Source organism: Thunnus maccoyii, chromosome 9, assembly GCF_910596095.1.
Source record: "Thunnus maccoyii chromosome 9, fThuMac1.1, whole genome shotgun sequence".
Lineage (NCBI taxonomy): Eukaryota > Metazoa > Chordata > Actinopteri > Scombriformes > Scombridae > Thunnus > Thunnus maccoyii.
This window is the reverse complement of record NC_056541.1, coordinates 13,957,053-13,976,531: the sequence shown is the minus strand read 5'-3', so window position 1 is coordinate 13,976,531 and position 19,479 is coordinate 13,957,053. Positions and strand designations below refer to the sequence as shown.

Below are 19,479 nucleotides of genomic sequence, written 5' to 3'. Positions count from 1 at the left end.
TCTGGATGTATTTGACATTCCAGAAAAGAGTGCTGATAAGTCAGTTAAGGTCATAATGGTGATTTGGTTTTATCTTTGATCCTGAGCTACTGTCTTTGGACTTGAGACACTCTGCACTGAAGAATGTCAAAGAGCCATTAAAACACCATCACATCAGTGCCTACTTTAAAAGGATAGGTTCACAGATTTTTAAGTATGTCCTAAAACAATAGTCAGGTGCCCAAATTAACATTGACACATGTTTTTGTTGCAATCATTCCTCCTGTTCATACTGACCATTAAGAGATCCCTTTATAGTGCACTTGCAATGTAAGTGATTGGGGACCAAATCCATCCAATCCTCCTTCCATCCAACAATGTTATAAAAGTTTATTTGAAGCTAATACAAAGCTTCAGCCATCCAAACGAGTCAAGTCAATATCTTTCAAAGTTACTGTCTTTTTAGTGCCAAATTTCCTCTTTTTACGATCTTTCCACTGCAGCTGAACAGGAAAACGCTGTCCATTGAGACAGAAAGAGGGATTTTTTTTTTTTTTACTCAAATGACTAACAGTGGAAGACATCCACTTTATTTGACTACCTCACACGGCTTAGCTTAAGATAAACTTTTAAATACATTTTTTGCTCAAAACAAGGAGTGTGGATTTTGTCCCCCATCACTTACATTGTAAGTGCATTATGAAGGGGATCTTCTAACAGTCAGTACAGTGATCAAAACCTGTTTCAGTGTTCATATGAGCACCTGACTGTTGTTTTATATGAAAAACTGTGAACCCGTCCTTTGATTACACTATAATATACTACTACTGCTACTATTGACGCAATTATTTAGAAGAGTATTCAGGCAACTAACCACCAACCACAAAACATAATTTCATCATTAAGTATTTTTTCAATGGATGGAAATCAGAGAGGGGTGCAAACAACAGTGCAACTCTGTGCATGTGACAATAAAGCTTTGAATCTAACTGCTGGTAATTCTGCAGACTCTCATTCCTCTATCACTTCTTCTGAGATCTGGTATTTTATGACTCAGTGTTGAAAGTGGACAGTATGTCAGTCTAGAAGAAGAAAAGCAGATTTGTTGAACGTGCCATCTCAAAGATATAGGAAATGAGTTTCAAGTAGTTTTATATTCGTGGTTTTGTCTATAAAATGTCAGAAAATAAAGACTAAAATGATAAATGACTGTTATAATTTCTAAAAGCTCAAGGCGCCGTCTTCAAATGTCCTGTTTATCTGATCAACAGTCTAAAATCCAAAGAAAAGTTTCAGATTTTCACATCCGAGAAGCTGCAACCACTGAATATTTGGCATATTTTTCTTGAGTAATTTTCTGTTAATCAACTAATCGATTAATCGACTAATTGCTGCAGCTTTATTTTATATTGTCCTTTTTACAAGGAACTACAAACTAAGACTTTGTTGGCTGTTAGACTTAAGTTCACATATGAAACTGAAAATTTAAGGCAGTCACTTAGTCATTTAGAAAAAGTCTGGAGGATGAGGATGAGCCCTTCATCACGATAAACTTGTATAAATAAATAAATATATAAGTATTAGAAAATAATAAGATAAAATCTATTTTCTTCTACAATTTATTTGAAAATTTGCACATTTAAACAAATATATAAGTAATGTTATAGCTAATAATATAAACACATTATCTCATTATGTTACTTATTTTTTTTATGTTTGTTATATAACAATATAGTGTCTTGTAATCCCACACAGAATGAGCCAAATGTTTGGCAAAGAAACAAAATCTAAATTACTTCAGCTACTCTCCATTTCTACCCTGCCAAACAGAGATTTTCAATTCTGGCCTACCATTGTCATTTTTTGGCATTCTGTCATTGTTCAACAACAGAGGGACAGATATATTGGCTGTCCCACTCTCTCAATTACTGCATCCATCATTCACTTTTTTTCTTTTAACATTTCTATGAGCCACTCAAGGGAGCATCCTGCCACACCAAGGTCTTCTTTGTCAAAAAGTAATTTCACCTGTGTTATTGATAGAGTCAGGAAAGAAAATGCCTAATGTTGACGCCGACTCTTCCCGAGGTAACTATTGTTGAAAAGAAAACATTGTACCAAAGTGAAATATTGCTTTGGAGACACGCTTCACAGACTCACATTTCCAAAAGTGTTTTCACTTCTTCCTTTTCTTTCTCTCCCCTTTAAAACTTGTTTTGTTCTTGGGCAGACAGCGGAGGGAACATATCGACAATGTCTGTGTCTGAGTGCAGCCAGCTGCCCAAGTTAAAGTCAGTGCTCATTAATGCATCTGATTACTCTTCAGGCAAAGGCCAATGAGCAGCCTCCCCAAACACACACACACACGCACACACAGAGCAGCTTTTTGGGGACATAGATCGATACAGAGGCACTTCAAAAGAGCAATGAAGAGGAGGATATCAAAGAGAGCAATGTGCTGTTTGCTCAGAATACATACTGAGAACGTAACCTACAGCGATGGTGAAGATAAGTTTTAAAGAATATAAATGTCCTTATCCGCATGAGTCAAACACAGTTAGGGTGGCAACTACCAATCATTTTCATTATAATTTAATCTGCTGATTATACTTAAATTTGGAACTGTTGGTTGCACTAAACCAATAAAGTTATTACAATTAATTCTGAGGGGAACATGAATGTCGTCACCAAATTTCATGGCAATATGTCAAATAGTTATTGAGACATTTCACTGCCACAAAACCACAAATCTCAACCTCATGGTGGCGCTAAAGGAGAAGTCAAGGGATCAACAAAGTCGATAAGATCCATTGTCTCTGAACCATGAATGTCTATACAAAATTTTGTGCCAATCCATCTGGTAGATGTTGAGATATTAACTATGAACTGAGTCATTAAGATTCATCCTTTGGTAACCATGAATGTCTGTCACGACTATCTGTCCAATAGTTGTTGAAATGTTTCACTAAAATCCAAAAATGTCAACCTCATGGTGGTACTCGAGGACAAGTCATTCGACCACCAAAGTCATAAAGGTTCATGCTCTGGGAACCATGAATTTCTGTACTAAATTTCATGCCAATCCATCTGATAGTTGAGCTCTTTCAATCTGGACCAAAGTGGTGGACTCACCAACTGACAGACCAGCATTGCCATCCCTAGAGCCAAGCTGCTAGTTTGGCTAAAATCATGGTGCTAAACAAGAAGTTGACGACAACAACAACAACAAAAACAAATTCAGAGATGGACATTGACACACAAAAGATATTACATGACAGGAGCTGCAACAATTAATCAATTACTCGATCGACAGAAAATTAATCTGCAACTACAGTATGTTGATAATCAGCTAATCTTTAGTCATTTTTTTAAGAAAAAATCTCTGGTTCCAGCATCTCAAATGTGAATATTTCCTGGTTTCCTCTTTGATTGAAAACTGAATATCTTTGGGTTACGGACTGTTGGTTGCTTCAAAACAATTGTCATCAATCGTCACCTTGGGCTTTGGGAAACAGTGATCAACAGTTTCTGATACTGGACCAAACAATTAATCGATGAATTGAGAAAGTAATCAACAGACAATGAAAATAATCAGTAGTTGCAATTCTTGGTGAAACAACAGAGACAAAGAAGGAAAATAAAAATTTTAAAGAAAATACTGAAAAGGCAGAGAAAGTGACAGATTGTGGATTTAAGACTCTCTGATAGGCTGCCTCTTTGGCATGACACAATAGAAACTGACAATAGACAATCTCTCCCGTCTCTCCACAGCTTTCTGCAGTAAATTCCATCTTGATTTGACCCATGTAGCTACCTTCCAAATCCATACAGACAAAGAGACATAGAGAGACTTCTAGTTGACCTTTAAGCATGGAAATTCTGGATGGGAGCAGAGCCTTTCCTCACTCTGACAGACATAATCCAGCGCCATTAGCTGTTAAACTGACTAAATACATCATACAACATCTGACATTTGACATCCTGAAGACTCCTGTCTTTGAAGACTTGAGGGGAGGGGGGGGGGGCGGTATTCAGGAGATCATGAAGAGGAGATGGACAAAGCACTGTTTGTGTGTATGTGTGTGTGTGTGTGTAGCGTTGTGTTTGTGGCTGGTCAGAGTGGTTCTATTTATCTGTAATTACAGTCATATACATGAACAAAGTTTCCAGAGGAGAATCCAGTGCAGCTGGCAGCTATTCACATGTGTGTCGCTTCCAGTTTTTGAACCAGTGTGTGTGTGTTGGTGTATGTCAAAAGGTCTATCCCATAATAACTGAAAGCTATCATTATCACTTCCTTTGTCTTTGCTCTCCCTCTAATCCGGCTAATTAAATCTACTAATGTCAATATACAATTTAATCCGCGTTTATGCTTGATTGGACCGGCGGGACCTCGCTGTCATTTCCCCTGCCAGCTAAAAACCAGACTACTGACAGGCTACACAGACGTCCAATCAGGTCAGGAGATGAGGCCTTCTTCACTGACCGATGGCCAAGAAACACCATTCACCCTGACATTTCGTCTTTCCCAGTGTTTCATGTTGTTCCACGGGCATAGTTTCTCGTCAGGGTTAGGGTTACATACGCATTCCCTCCATCCCGAACGCTGAAGTGTTAGAGAACGACGGAAAACGTGGTGAAAGCACAGGGGGGGAGGCTTGGATTGTACAGAGTAATTACACCTAAATTGAGGGCACATAGTAATCTATGTTAGGTCATCTTCAATTCCACTTACATTTCCACATTTTGGACTAATTAAAACTGTAAATAATCAGTGCGTGTGTGTGTGTGTCTTTGAGAGGAGCCAGTGGAAGAATCTTCCCATCACACTGTATGAAAATTAAATGCACACTCTTTGATTTTAACAAGACAGGAGAGCAGATAATTTTTTTTTTTTTTAAGAGACAGGAAAAGGGAGAAGAAAAGTGCTTCACCAGCAGAAATGTTTGCAGATTGCTATGTGTGTTTAATTGAAGGAGCAAAGACACTGACATACAGAGATGGGTGATGAGAGGTTTTTGTAGTTTGTAGTACGTCCACCGGTTGGTGTATGAAACTGAGTGAACTCATAGTTAAACTTTCAGGGCTGCCTCTCTCCTCTATGGCAGATGAGGAAAAGGGGAATTTGCTATTCTCAGAGCCTTTGCCCTTCGAGGTGGTGAAAGAGAACAGAATATGAATGGTGGTGGTGGTGGTGGTGGTGGGGGGGGGGGGGGGGACACTTCAGAAGATGAAAACAAGCCTTGAAAGGCAACTGGTGCAATATAACCAACTCCGGCATAAATAGTGGATGAAATCCAATAAAGAATGCAGGGTAGATGTCAAAAAGAGTGAGGCACAGAGGCGCGAGTCACCTGCATTTCACACAACACAGTCTTAGCCCAGGGTTATCTGTAGCCTTGGGATGATTTGGCCCCAGGCTAACAAGCAATGAAAGAGAAAGCACCAATTTGTCAACTGTAAACAAAATTTTGTGACACTAGTCACTGCTGGAGACTGTCTCAGCATCGCATTAGTAACCTTCAACAGTTATCTGTCACAAAAATAAGTGGTGTGCCTTTCAATAGATAATATTACAAGAAATGATGCAACATCTTTTAACTCTGTCTTTCACAATTAAAAAAGGAACCATGAGAAAATGCCTACAGTCCGTTTAAAGTCTCCAAAAACCTTCCTCGATATTGCTTCTGTTGACTAACGAAGAAGAATTTGGTGGTTTAAATTTTTATGACACTAGCAATTCTTCAAAAACAGAGAAACTTTAGCAGAATTACTACCAATATTGTTAGTGCTAGTAGTGGTTTGAGCATTTACACAAGCTTATTCAGAGAAGTGCTGCTCCCATCCCTCCAAAAAAAGCTATTTAACCATTTACAGAGCTCGATATGGTCTTAACACAGAGAAAAGTCCCTCCAGCATGGAACCAAAACCACAACCACGCTAGAAGAAGGGAAGGAAAGAGCAAAAAACGCATGTGTGGTGTGCTCATGACAAAGAAAAAGGGAGACGGCGAGTGAAAGACCACACAGAAACATCCTGCAGCGATTCAATTATTCAATTTTAAAGGAGGAGAAAGAGGAGGCAGATCAGAGTGAGTAAAAGGCTCATCTTCTTCTGTGATTGATTAGGAGAGACAGAGACAGGATCCTTCCTACCACGAAGGGGAGGGGAGAAGAGAGGAGAAGAGAGGAGAGGAGAGGAGAGGAGAGGAGAGGAGAGGAGAGGAGAGAAGAGGAGAGGGGATTTATAGCACACTAAAAAACAAAAAGCTCATCTCAATGCCGTTTCCTGGATCATATCACGTAGAGAGCGAGGGCTCCCAGAGGTGTTCAGCCTTTCAGTTTTTGCATAAACCTTTCATAAAAGCCTTTTCCACGTTGCTTCAAAACCTTTTAGTTGGTCTATAAACAGCTGACCTTTTGTCTTAGTGAAAAAAGATTCCTAAAGTACAAAAGGTGCTTTAGGGATTAAAGCACCTTTTGTACTTTAAATTCTTTAAATTCTTCATACCTTATACAATATTGATCATTTTTTATATAGAAGCCAAAAGCCGGTATAATCTGACATCCATGTCTAAATGAGTACAAATGCAGAATATCAAAAGAAATATTTTGACATACATATTTTCGTATCTCACAGTATAGGCCAACATTTTCAGCCAAGCAGATTTATCTCATCTGGAGACTATAAGAAACAAACTCTTCTTTCTGAGGAGTTGGAGGAAAGAACCTTAGGTAGTCTTTCAAGCTGTCAGAGAGAATAAATGGCCTCTGTGGAAACATGGCAGGTACGGGTTTCTGGGTCGTCTTAATTCCTGGCAAACTTAATGACAATTTTAGGCCAAGCAACCAGAGCACCTAGACATAACAATTCCCATATAAGCTCAGCCCATTTCTCTCCACACTAATGACAGGAAGCTAAAATAAGTACGACGATCTCACGTCTGAAAAATGACTGTCTGAAATTGATACTGCCGTGCTGAAATGTTATCAGAAACAATATTAATCTCTCACCTAGTGGTAATCGCCAATTTCATATACTATTAAGTTGATGAATGGGGTTTTAACAAACTGAGCTATTGTTAACAACTTAAAGCGGACTAATTCATCACGGTCATGACTATTCATGGACTGGAAATAAATATTAGCGGGGAAAAAGGGTGAAAGCATCAGTGAAAAAACAGAGATCTAACTGAACCAGGTTAAAGACAGACATGTTAAATGGTTTTTTAAGTTCTCTGTATAAGAATCCAGAGAAGATGCTAAGTGACAAATAAAAGAAAAGATGTGTTTGTGATTTAGTAAAGAAATCCACAATTCACCATTACTATCAACAACCTGTGGCCTACATGAAGAAAGCAGCTGGCAGGTTGTTTTCAGAAAGTGGGAAACAGTAACATCTAGTGGTATTTTAAAGAAGTCAGTCACTTTCTTTTTTCACTACTGCTGTTAATGAAAAGAATACAATGAAAAAAGTGAAAAAAAAGCAGTTCAGCTGTTCCTTGTTCATGATACAAACATAAGCAGTTGTCATAATAAGCTCGGTTATGAAAATGATTAACGCATTAATCTGCAAATATATGCATGTGTCAACATACCGTATGTGGCGTTCATATGAGCTACAGTATATATCTTCATGCAAGACACATTTGTAATATTGATGAAAAAAATCTGCAGTTTTTGTTTTTGTCCACTGATCATAATTCAAGATACCAAAATGAATACATTTTTGACTAAGGCTGGAGTTATACTTGCTTTTTGACCACGTCTTTGCATAAACAACCGGCTGCGGCGTTAACAGAATTGTTCACATACTTGCTTATGTGCTTTGGGTGTAACTGGAGGATTCCACTAGAGGGCACAACAGACAACTTAGGAAATATATATATAGAACTTCCAGATTTGCATGATATAAACAATAAACCTGGCAACACTAGTAGATGGTATGAAAGGCCCCTAAATCAACCAGCTATTCAGACAAGCATATTTGTCACTGTGCAGTGGCAGTGACACATCGTTGAGATGTGGGTACATTGCGGACTTGGTCTTTTAACTTGTCTTCAAAACTTTCCGCCATTCTTGTTGCCACTGACATGTCTACTGACCCCTGACCCTGTCACATCCCCATACCGCCCTTACACTGCCATCATGCACACGCGAACATAGAGTTAAAAGCAAAGGCTTAAAGGCTGGAGGGGAAACCTCTCTGTGTACCTTTAAGTGTTGGGTTTTTATTGTGTATTCATATTGGGGTTTTTGTGTTTACAAGACTGTGTGTCTACACAAAAACAAAAAATACTATGACGAGGAACAGGGCTGCAACAAACAATTATTTTCTTTATCGATTAATCTGACGATTATTTTCTCGATTAACAGATTAGTTGTTTGGTCCATAAAATGTCAGAAAACGGTGAAAAATATCGAAAAGCCCAAGGTGAGGTCTTCAAATGTTCACTTTTGTCCCAAACAACAGTCCACAACCCAAAGATATTCAGTTTACTGTCATAGAGGACTAAAGAAATGAGAAAATATTCACATTTAAGAAACTGGAACCAGAGAATTTTTTTCTTAAAAATTACACAAAACGATTAATTGATTATCAAAAATAATGGGCAGCTAATCGATTAATCGCCAAAATTGTTGCAGCTCTAATGAGGAGTATGATTAATGAGAAAGAGGAAGATTAGAACAGAAGAACATAATTATTAGTTCCCTAAAACAGGTGTAAATGTTGCCTGGCAAACTTTCAAACTGGTGGTGCACTTATTGGAAGAAGGTGCACCTGGTGTAGTTTTGGGCTGTACTTGTGCTTCAATTCTCAAACTCAAAATCTCATTAAACAACAGTAAGTAACAAGACAAGGATATATTGCTCTGACAATATTCTTATAACTAACTGGTTGCAGTCAGACCATTTTTTCTGGCCAACTTATTGTAAGATAAAAACTCCTGCAACTCCCCTTTATATATCAAACAGTGAGCAAACTCTTTTCACAATCTTTTTGTTTTGGAAATGTTGAAACGCTCTCAAGGACGAGACAAGTGTTGCTCTCGAGACAGCGGCTGATTTAATTAAATCCAACATGTAAATCAATTTAGTCAAATTCTATATGAAACACATTTGAAAGACAGACTGCTACGCTCAGTGTATAGATTGTCAACTGTCAAGTTTTTATGAATTGCAATGCAAAACAGTATAAACAATCAAAACATAATAAAGTTGGTCACAAAAAAATATATATTCTTATTACCGCTGAATATTAGTAGTAGCAACAAACAGTACAGCAGCTGAGGAAAGTATGTATGCAGATCTTATATCAAATAAATGCACGCTTTAAGAATTTCACATCACCAAACACAGACACACAGACACTCGCTCCTCTACGACCAGACGCCCCGAGGAAAGCAAGGAAACGGGCACAACAATGAAGTGTGGGACTGACCAATTTGTTTTCTTGCAAGTAGAGTCTCTGCAGTTTAGGACATCCTCTAGCCAAGGCCACCATGCCTTCATCAGTGATACTGTAGCACTGACCCAAGTGGATGTCCTTCAGCTCACTGCAGTGCTCTCCCAGCTGATGTTAAAAAAAAAAAAAGGAGAAATTAATGAGTATACGCAAGATGAAAATCCGGGAATTGTCACCTGAATGTTTTTCTTTTTTTTTGGAGTATTACTTTATTATGGAATAAAAGAACACATGAGACAAATGAATCACAGACACTGAAACACAAGGGGCTTTGGATCTCTTGTGTCTCCATTCTCACTCTAACTGCATACCTTTTTTAGTGCTTCATCCGTTAGTTTGTCCTGGTTTCCAACATGCACCTTCACCAGCAGAGGGCAGTGTGTGGCCAAGGCCGACAGAGACATGTCACCCAGCTGCTTGCAGCGGTAGGCTGTATACTTCTGCAGGCCTGGACAGTGGGAGGCCAGCGCAGAAACACCATGGTCGTGGACCCCACGGCAGTCCGAGATGTTTATTTCTGTCACGTTCTGCCTCCGAGACGCTATTTTCACCAGGAGATCATCATTTACCTGAGAAACAGGAGAAAGGATATAAGTCAGTAGAAACCAAAATAAAACTTACAAAATAGTCTTAGATATGATCCCAGAAGCAGTTATTTGTTCTGTCAAAGTGTACGTGGTGAGACACTTAAGCCTCTCCTGCTCACTTATTCCAAGTCAGAGCATCGACTATATCTCTGAAATGTAGAATGTGAAAAACAAACAACCAAAAAATGAGCCACCTTATGTGCTGACTTACTTGTTGTAGGCCACTGAGGTCGATTTGCTTCCAGAACTGGAAGTCCAAGCAGAGGTCCCTCCAGTACTTACAAACCAGAGAGGCACAGAGGCAGCGCTCCTTCACCGTCAAGTGTGAGAGCACCTGTGGAGAGGCAAAAGAAGATATAGTGCACAAAGAGGAATCAATTCAGCGTGTACCCTTCTAATCTTAACAAGCAATTCAGCAACAACAATTCAGAGTCAGATTTATTTAAAAAGACAAGAACAAGTATTGTACAGAGGTTTGGCTTAGGACTTAAGCATTTTTCATCCATTCAAACCCACAGAAACGCATCATTAAATATAAACACAGAGCCTCTATAAGTCTTTCATGAACTCTGACCTTAAGAAGGATGGAGGAAGGCAGGTGGTTGATACTTAAGTGATCAGCAGCAGCATCAGAACCTCTCGCCTGGCAGTCGTCATAGTGATGCGGGCAGCAAGGGGACGAGTCTGAACTGTGGGGGAAATCGGCATGAAGACCCAACCCACAGCAGCCATCGGCAGGTGAGGTGGAAGAGGAGGATGAAGTAGAAGAAGAAGAGGAGGAGGAAGGAAGTGGACAGAGGGGAAGGTGGCAGTGGCCGGTTTCAGAGTTCGACGAGGCCTCTCCCCCGCCTCCTCCCACTCCTCCGTTCTCCAGCCCTCCATCCGGGGCAGAAAAGGCACAGCGCGGCTGCTTACAGGGGGTGCACCTCTGCACCTCTGAACACTTCCTCTTGCACACCTGCACCCAGAGACACAAAACAGAGCAGCCATGTAAAACCAGATTTTCTTCAGGCAAGTCGCAGCAGATTTGACTGTAAAGCCTTTACACCGCCCACATTATGAAACAGCAAATCAATGCAGCACCAGAACAAAATAATACAAGGATTAAAAAAGCTGTTGCTCTGAGTGTGAAGCTTTGCTGCTCTTTAACAAGATTTTGAGAGATGTGACCGCATTCATCTGAGACAGATTTAATAGGCAGAGTAGTACTTCGAGTAAAAAAACTGTTAGATTCATGTTTTATCTTCACAACTTATTAACAGTTGTTACTAATGGTGTAGCACCTTCCTAGCTGCTTACCATCTCAGCGTAGTCGCTGGTGCTGCCAGGCACAGGCACAGGTATGGGCACGGTCACAGACACCCCAGCCGTTCGAAACAGCGCCGGCGATGGGATGAGTTTGGCAGGAACTGCTGATAGCAGGCTCCTCCCCTGGCCCTCCCAGATAGCTAGTTCCCGGGGTGACAACAGAAACTTTGAACAGTCCTCAGGAGATGTGAGCGTTGCGTATCGTTCAGCGAGCTTCGAGGCAGCTGCTGCTCCGATGCCAACTCCACCCACACCTGGGACACTGATTCCAGTGACACTGTTGTGATGGCACCCGCTGCTGTTGATGCCGGTCTCTAAGTGGTCGCTGTCGTCGTCAAGACCGCTGCTGTTGCTGTGGACGATGAAGCACAGCATGCACGGGCCTTGCAGGAAACAGTTCCTCTTCTTCTTCTTCCTGTGATGAAGCTTACGTGTCCTCTTCTTCAGGCGGTAACCATTTTTCGAGAGAAGATGGCCCATATAGATGATTCAAAGAAACTCTAGAATAACAAGAGTGAATTTATTAGTAAATACATCATGCAGCAATATTCTCACGGCTCTGAAGATCAGACTAGTGCAGGGCCGCGTATCATTTGATATATTTTCAATATATTTGTCAATACAACACCCAAATTTCTGTAATGTTGCACAAAAAAACAAAACACAATTGAAGACACCACCATGGCCTCTGAGAAACTGTGAAGAATAGTCGTTAGTTGCAGCTCTATTAATATCACTTTAGTATCACTTTATAAGTAGAGAACGGCGTTAACAAGTAAGGAAAATGATAATGCTCCTGTGCCAACATCATCATTGTCCCCCATCTCTTACATTGGGAAGGGATCTCTTCAGGGCCAGTGTGCACATGAGGAACAATTTCAGCCACCAATCAATGCAGATATCGGCATGTGAATATTGTATTAAGAGACAGGTTCACAGTTTTTCAAGTCTGTCTTAAAACAATAGTCAGGTGCCCAAATGTACACTGAAATTGCCATAATCATTCCTCCTGTTCAAACTGACCATTAAAAGATTACTTTATCATGCACTTACATGTAAGTGATGGGGGGAAAAAAATCAACAAGCCTACCTTTGTATAAAAATGTATTTAAAAGTTTATCTGAAGCTAATATGAAGCTTCAACATTACAGACTTTTTGGTGCCAAGGTTCCTCTTTTTGTTACTATACTTTCACTGCAGCTCAACAAGGAAACACTGTCTGAGGAAACGCAAAGAGGGAATTTGATACTAAAAAGACTGTAAATGTGGCAGATATCCACTTGATATGACTAACTCAGACTGCTGAAGCCTCATCACTTACATTTGCACATTTGAAGGGGATCTTTTCATAGCCAGTATGAACAGGAGGGATGATTACAGCGAGGAAAACGCTCTTCAGTGTTTATTTGAGCACCTGACTGTTGTTTTAAGACAGTCTTGAAAAACTGTGAACCTATCCTTTAGGTGTCAAGGACAATCAAGATGGATTTAAATAACACAGTTACTGTATATAGTGGAACAGCTGGTGAAAGATATGATCCTCAAAATAGACTGATGGTAGCCAACACTGTCATTACATGCTTCTCTCTAGTACACATAATTAGAATGCACAGCAGAAACTATTGCTTGATTTTTCCTATAAAAAACAAAATTATACTATGAGCCTAAACTTAGAGCGCACAACAAAGGAGCAGCAAGCTTTGCAGCCGTGTTTGCCACTTTGTCAAAACACTTGTCTTAGTTGTGTCGTGAATACTACTTGTTGCTTACAACCCTAATTTCGTCGCCTACATTATAATATAATGCTATAATATGCTACAGTCCAGCAAGGAATAGCTGCCGAATGAAAACACAAAGATGTAAACAGAGAACAGGTGGTCGTTTGTTTAGCAGACACACGCAAAGCAGTCTGACCGCGGATGCTGTGTTTTGCCTGAAATCGCGGCAGGTTTGCTCCAACTTGACAACACATTTACACCCTCATTTTGAGGGGGAAAAATAGTCGTTTTCACTGCTACCCAGTGGAGCTTTCTGACAGGCTAGCTTGCTCCATCATTAGATGCTAAGTTAGCTGTAGCCCATCCCCCCCAGTATGAAACATCTCTCACCAGTTCACACGGTGCCCCCACACTCCGGGCGGTGCTCGCATAATACTGCTATGCTGCACGGTCAAGATGAGCGCTGACAAGCCCCAGCAGGAGAGACACGGATGGGAGAAAACCTGCTACTGAACTAGCGTAGTGTTTACCCAAACAGTGGCAGGTCTGAGAACAGCACTTCCGCACCGAGAGGGCAGCGGGAAGGAAGCCGACGAGCGCGATTCGTAATTGGTCAGCTGGATGGTGCCTGGTCTCTAGGGGCCCTCGGAGAGGGGAAAGTGAAGTCTCAAAAGTGAGTTTGCTCCAGTGACCTTAGCTCCACTTTGTGTGTAATAATCGTTTTTACAGTTGAGACTTTTGCGCTGATTTTTGCACACAACAAGTCACAAAGTGAATCATCTGTGTGGCTCAAATTTGAACCCCTACATATTCTTCATATTATGACCCTTCAACATTACCCCCTCATAATTAGTCTCCATACCAATCTTCTGAACTACATATCTATTTTTCATTCATAAATACCTCATCAGTCATTAATAAATTGCTGATTAATCCCTGATGGAGCTTGCAGAGAGCAGAGAGAGTATTCTTTATGAGAAAAAACATTTACAATCACACTTTATCATGGTCCCTGTGGTTACCTATAAAGTGTATACAAAATAATAAACATCAAAACAATAAATATTAAACATTAGTAGAAACAAGTATCAGAATCAATGTGTGTGAGTGTGTGTCTTAAGGCCTTCAGTTGTCCAGACTCATGAGAAAGAGCAGTCCCTCTCTTGATCCAGTGGTCTGGGGTCACAGCTCCAGATTTCAGTTCAACACCGTCCACAAAAGCCAGTCAGCCTGTTAAACTCCCCATGGGGCCACACTACCTCAAGCCACATTTGTTTGGGAATATGCAGCAATAATCACAATATAAACTGCATTTTTACCTGTCCCTTCAAGGGGCCCTGTATCAAAAATCAGTTTTAACACCCTTGTTATGACATTCAGATGATGTGCTCACGCGGTGCACATTCTTAGATGTGTATAACCAATGAGCACTAACTAACTAACTAACAGCTAACCTGGAGTAGAGTCGTATTCTGGCTGCAGGTGCAGTCCTGATTGGTTTCTGTGGCTCTGAACAAAACATAGTGAATCAGCCACGTGTAGTCTACATGTGCTCTGTAACTGATGGGTACCTTAACAGGGTGCATACAGAAGAATAGAGGGAGCTGGTGGTTCAATAGGCGTTTGATCTGCCCCTGTTGACAACACTTACTCTTTGATGACATATTCTTATTAAATCAAAACTAATTTCTTCATAAAATCCAGAATGTATGTTCCTTATGTTTCTTGTGTTGTACATAACAGGCAAGTTGGCCACAGGTCTATGTTCAGGTTGCAGGCTGGGCTGAGATGCTATCTTTTTTTTTCTTTTTTTTTTTTTGGTATACAAAACAAAGTCACATCAGGAAGTTCTTAAAACTCTCCATTATTGTGCATCTGACTAGTAAATTCTTCATTGCATTCTGATTGAGGGGTCTTTGAGAAATCTGAAAATATCTTCACACAGATAAGTGTTGTCAAATTACCTATTATCCCTAATCATCTTTTAGAGAAACTGTGTGACAATGAAATCATCAGTGCAAAAATCTGAAATGTAAAACAAATTGAGAGACACAAACACAGAATAAAGTATCCCCAAAACTTTACCTTGATGAAGGTACTTCATTAGAACACAGACCCAAGTTTAAAAGAGTATTTCAACTATACACTGTGGCTCTGGAGGAGCTTGAGGATGTAATCAGGCTTATCTGGGCTTGGAATGAGACTTTACATTTTTTACAGAAAACCTGTGTTACAAACTGGAGGTGTGGAGTTTGAAAGAAGTTGGCAATTAGGACACGAGATGGAAGACACTACTACGCTGTATTATATGAGAGTTTGTGGAGATTGACTCATGGACTAAAAGTCAGGATATATCATCCTCTGCTGCTTCAAAATGTGATTGTTCTTTTTAAATTAAAACAGTCAATAGATCTCATACTTTCTTCTCATAAAGTATGAACCTTCCAGATCTCTCAGCTAGTTCTGGTCTACTTGTGGTTCCTAAAGTTAAGCACTAAACAAGATCTCAGACTACAGATGATGCTGACTACTTTTAAATCTCAATCTGTTTGCCATGGCTTTTAATTAAAGCTGCACTTCATCATGTTTATCCTTTATGCTGCCTTTTTAATGCTCCTTTACTTTTTTTAATCTAATTTGATGTATTTCACTATTCTATTAATTTGACTTGCCTCTCTCACTCTTGTTTTTTATTTGCATTGTTCTTTTCCCTGCCCTTCTTTTCCTTTTCCTTGTGTATTGAATGTGCTCTATAAATAAACTCACTTTGTCTTTATTCTGTCTCTTGTGAGTCTCCCAACTTTACTTAAGTGCATTACTCAATGGTTGGAGTACCCATTTAATCCAGTACACAATCTGCAAATGACTGTTTTTAATCACTTAACCGCATATACAAAGTTGTTGTTGCTTTACATGTGCACTAATTTCCGTTTCTATTATGCATCAATATAAATAATTAACATTATTACATATCATTATCGTTATTAACTATTAATAGCTACCGTTTTATTCCGCTACTCACTTCCATTGACATTTTGTGTCCTCTCTCTCTCTCTCTCTCTCTCTCTCACACACACACACACACACACACACACACACACACACACACACACACACACACACACACACACACACACACACTCAACTCATGGGCGTGTATTTCCAGCCAGCCTAAGAGGCAACTCCCAAAATAGCAGTGCAAATTTGGGAAAGGCTCAGGAAAATGGCTGAAGTAGATTCACCTATAACTCAGCAAGTAACGAGAGAAAACCGGGAGATCGGAGCCTCTTCAGTCGATATTCGCCTTGAAGACGTCGAAGATTGTTTAATTTACGACCGGCATGGAGTCTCTTTTCCGTTCAAGAAATTATATCAAGACAGGAAATCGGTCATAATTTTTGTCCGGGTAGGGGAACAACTTTGTTTGGTTCAGCCTTGTTGATAGGTCATACCCTGCCTAAAGCTGCATTGTGATGGGAGCTCTCAAAAACATGAGTGGCTTAAGTTTAGTAGAGTTTGAGGAAATATGTCTTTGGGAAGGCATCAGTAGCCAACAGGTGAGCTTCCGCCTTTCTGGACAGATGCCCCAACAGCGAATTCCCATGCTATGATGGAAATGGAAGAATGGAGAGATCATGTCCATAGGTGAAGACATAGGGCTGAATTTTATCCTGTAGGTGTAAGATTAGAGTGTTGAAAGCAAGTTAATACCTGATGTTTCTGTTTTAACCTATTATAAATGTCCCTGCAGAATTTCTTGTGCTACAGCTGTAAAGAATATGTGGAGGATTTGAGCAAAATACCCAAAGAAGCACTACAGGTGAGTTCTTTAGCAGGAATGTGCTGGAGTCATTTAAAAAGTAGTGGAAAGTAACTAAGTATATTTACTCAAGTACTGTACTTAAGTACAATTTTGAGGTACTTGTACTTTACTTGAGTATATCCATTTGATGCTACTTTATATTTCCACTCCACTACACTTCAGAGGGAAATATTGTATTCTCTACTTCACTACATTTATTTGACAGCTTTATTTACTTTTCAGATGAAGATTTGACAGAATGGATAATATAACAAGCTTTTAAAATACAACACATTGTTAAAGATGAAACCAGTGGTTTCCAACCTTTTTGGCTTTTGACATCTTACAAAAAGCAGTGTGTAGTCTCACATGGCTTCATTTCAATAAATGTTCAAATGATCCAATATTTCACTAAAAATCAAAGATTAGAGAAAAAGTTCAACAACTGAAAACAGATTTGTGTATCAGAACTTTGTTTTTTCTTCTTTCCTCTCCTATTAATCATCTCACAACCCCTCAAATTTATCTGGTGACCCTTTGGAGGGCCCCAACACCTAGGTTGGGAACCACTGGACTAAACTATCTAACTTTATATAAAGTAGTTCAAACTAGCTCCACCTCCAGCAGCTACAACAGTAACATGCTGCTTACACACTGATGCTTCAGTATTAATAATCTAATGATGTCATATATAATAATATATCAGTCAGAGGGATGAAATGAGTACTTTTACTGTAATACTTAAAGTACATTTTGCTGCTAATACTTATGTACTTTTACTTTAGTAAAGGATCTGAGTACTTCTTCCACTACTGCATTTAAGCAGCCTAGTTGCACATTTGACATGCAAATCAGAGATAATACCCTTTGAGATAGTTGGGGCAAGTATAAATATGAATTCATGTTTTTGCAAAACCCAAAATGTAATGTGTTTTTTTTTTTTTTCAGGATTCTGGCATTAGCTTGGTTGTGATTGGTCAGTCTGCTCATCATCATATAGAGGTACTGTCAGTAATTTTGTGACACTAATGAATAATTTAGGTGTGCCACATCTTTTTCTGTTATGCTGATTCAGATTTCAATCTCTCATCTAGCCATTCTGCTCGCTGACGGGGTATCCTCATGAAATATTTGTGGACCCGGAGAGGTGCATTTATCAAAAGCTTGGGATGAAAAGAGAAGAGAAATTTACAGACTCAGGTAACACTTTAATATGAGTGCAGAAATCCATTGCAGCATACCCTGAAGTGGTAATTAATGGAGAGTTGTGTCTTTGTGCGTTTATGTACGAAGCCCACCCAAGTCCTCATGTCAAGTCTGGTGTCTTTATGGGCCAAATGAAGAGTATATGGAGGGCCATGACTAGTCCTGCATTTGACTTCCAGGGTGATCTGCATCAGCAAGGTGGAGCCATCATTGCAGGACCAGGTGAGCCTTCCTGTCTCTCTCAGTTTTCCTTTTACCTCTACATCTTTGTTGCGCCACCGTTCTCTTTTACACCATCGCTGTCTCTTCTCTCTGCAGGCTCTCGAGTCCATTTTTCACATTTCGACATGAACCGCCTGGACCACATGCCCATTAATTGGCTCCTGCAGCTCGCCGGAGTTCAACAGACTCTGGACTTCAGTGATAAGCCAAAGATCATCCATGTGTAGTCAGCTGGCTGCCTGAAAGCGAGCCAGTGTGCCTCCGCTTCGCCCCACATCACTGTCATAATCACACACGCACAATGTAAACATGTTGCTTGTTCAGTTAAATATCACCATTGTGCTCTGACAAATTACACAAATAAGAGTTTTGGCATCGTTTTCAGTAGCAGCAGCGTTTGTGTACCATTGGGTAACAACTTGGCTGCCTTGCCAAAACCTTCGATAAGTCTAAAATATACAGTCTATGTTAAGTGTGTTAAAGTTCACTCTTGGCAGTAGTTTCAAACCCAGAAAATCCAACTCATAGTCTGATTACTAGCTTTTTCTAGAGCTTTCAACTGCATAAAGCTCTGGTAAAAAGCTAGCAAGTGGACTGAGCAAACTCAATCTGCTTATGAAGACCCTGAGATGTGGTAAAACATCCAGGAAATGCTTGTAAGTGGATCTTTAGTGAAGATAAAGTCTTATGATTTGAAAGTGCGAGTGATTGGGTTTGAATGTTACTTTTTTAAAATTTTCACCAAGCTTTATTCTCTACATTTCCTACCTTTTTCTATCAATGACCATTTTTTCTGTTGCGTATTTTCACATTCAAATATTTTTGTAGTATGATGGCTGTGTGCTTGATATTCATCAACACTTAATAAGAATAACAGGTGCACTGATGTCAGCCTGATCCCAGTCTTACGTCTATACCTTGATTGCTCATAACCACAGTGTTTATTATACTGTAAATAAAGTGTTATTGTTATGTATTGGCTGCATTTGTCTGTTTGTACTGCAAAAGATTTCTACAATAATGCATGGTCATGACACAGTCATATTCCAATAGGATCCAGGACTACATTCCCACATGTGATCCATACAGCTGCTGCACTTGGACAGTGAAGGGTGGGCACTGGACATCTCATCCTGATACGTCACATGCAGGGGATTCAGAAAGCAGAAACCTGCCCCTGCTCATAGACGTC

The 19,479-nt window shown here is 39.8% G+C and overlaps 2 protein-coding genes across 5 annotated transcripts in view; one reads left to right on the top strand and one right to left on the bottom strand.

Moving 5' to 3' along the window:
- The window catches only part of fbxl17 (F-box and leucine-rich repeat protein 17), a 248,318-nt gene extending 234,661 nt beyond the window's left edge, over positions 1-13,657 (bottom strand). For 3 of the 4 annotated variants that reach the window (XM_042420590.1, XM_042420592.1, XM_042420594.1), the window contains exons 1-6: positions 13,448-13,656; positions 11,331-11,839; positions 10,606-10,989; positions 10,243-10,365; positions 9,756-10,013; positions 9,421-9,552 (exon numbers count right to left, since the gene is read on the bottom strand). In XM_042420590.1, coding sequence (XP_042276524.1) covers positions 9,421-9,552; positions 9,756-10,013; positions 10,243-10,365; positions 10,606-10,989; positions 11,331-11,819 — 1,386 coding nt within the window. In that variant the 5' untranslated portion in view covers positions 11,820-11,839; positions 13,448-13,656. Of the gene's footprint in view, positions 1-9,420; positions 9,553-9,755; positions 10,014-10,242; positions 10,366-10,605; positions 10,990-11,330; positions 11,840-13,447 lie in introns of all 4 variants that reach the window. The other variant, XM_042420591.1, reaches the window with a different exon arrangement.
- A 2,551-nt stretch (positions 13,658-16,208) lies between these two features.
- On the top strand, positions 16,209-19,263 carry prxl2c (peroxiredoxin like 2C). Its single transcript, XM_042421803.1, has 6 exons — positions 16,209-16,463; positions 16,809-16,877; positions 17,808-17,861; positions 17,954-18,059; positions 18,153-18,287; positions 18,384-19,263. Exons 1-6 carry the CDS (start codon positions 16,281-16,283, stop codon positions 18,512-18,514), a joined length of 678 nt encoding a protein of 225 aa, XP_042277737.1. The 5' UTR covers positions 16,209-16,280; the 3' UTR covers positions 18,515-19,263.
- Positions 19,264-19,479: the final 216 nt, after the last annotated feature.

Excerpts from the sequence above, each read along its gene's own strand:
- prxl2c (XM_042421803.1), top strand. The coding sequence starts at position 16,281 with ATGGCTGAAGTAGATTCACCTATAACTCAGCAAGTAACGAGAGAAAAC. Across the intron at positions 16,878-17,807 it reads TACCCAAAGAAGCACTACAG|GATTCTGGCATTAGCTTGGT; the intron begins GTGAGTTCTTTA and ends TTTTTTTTTCAG. Across the intron at positions 17,862-17,953 it reads CTGCTCATCATCATATAGAG|CCATTCTGCTCGCTGACGGG; the intron begins GTACTGTCAGTA and ends TCTCTCATCTAG.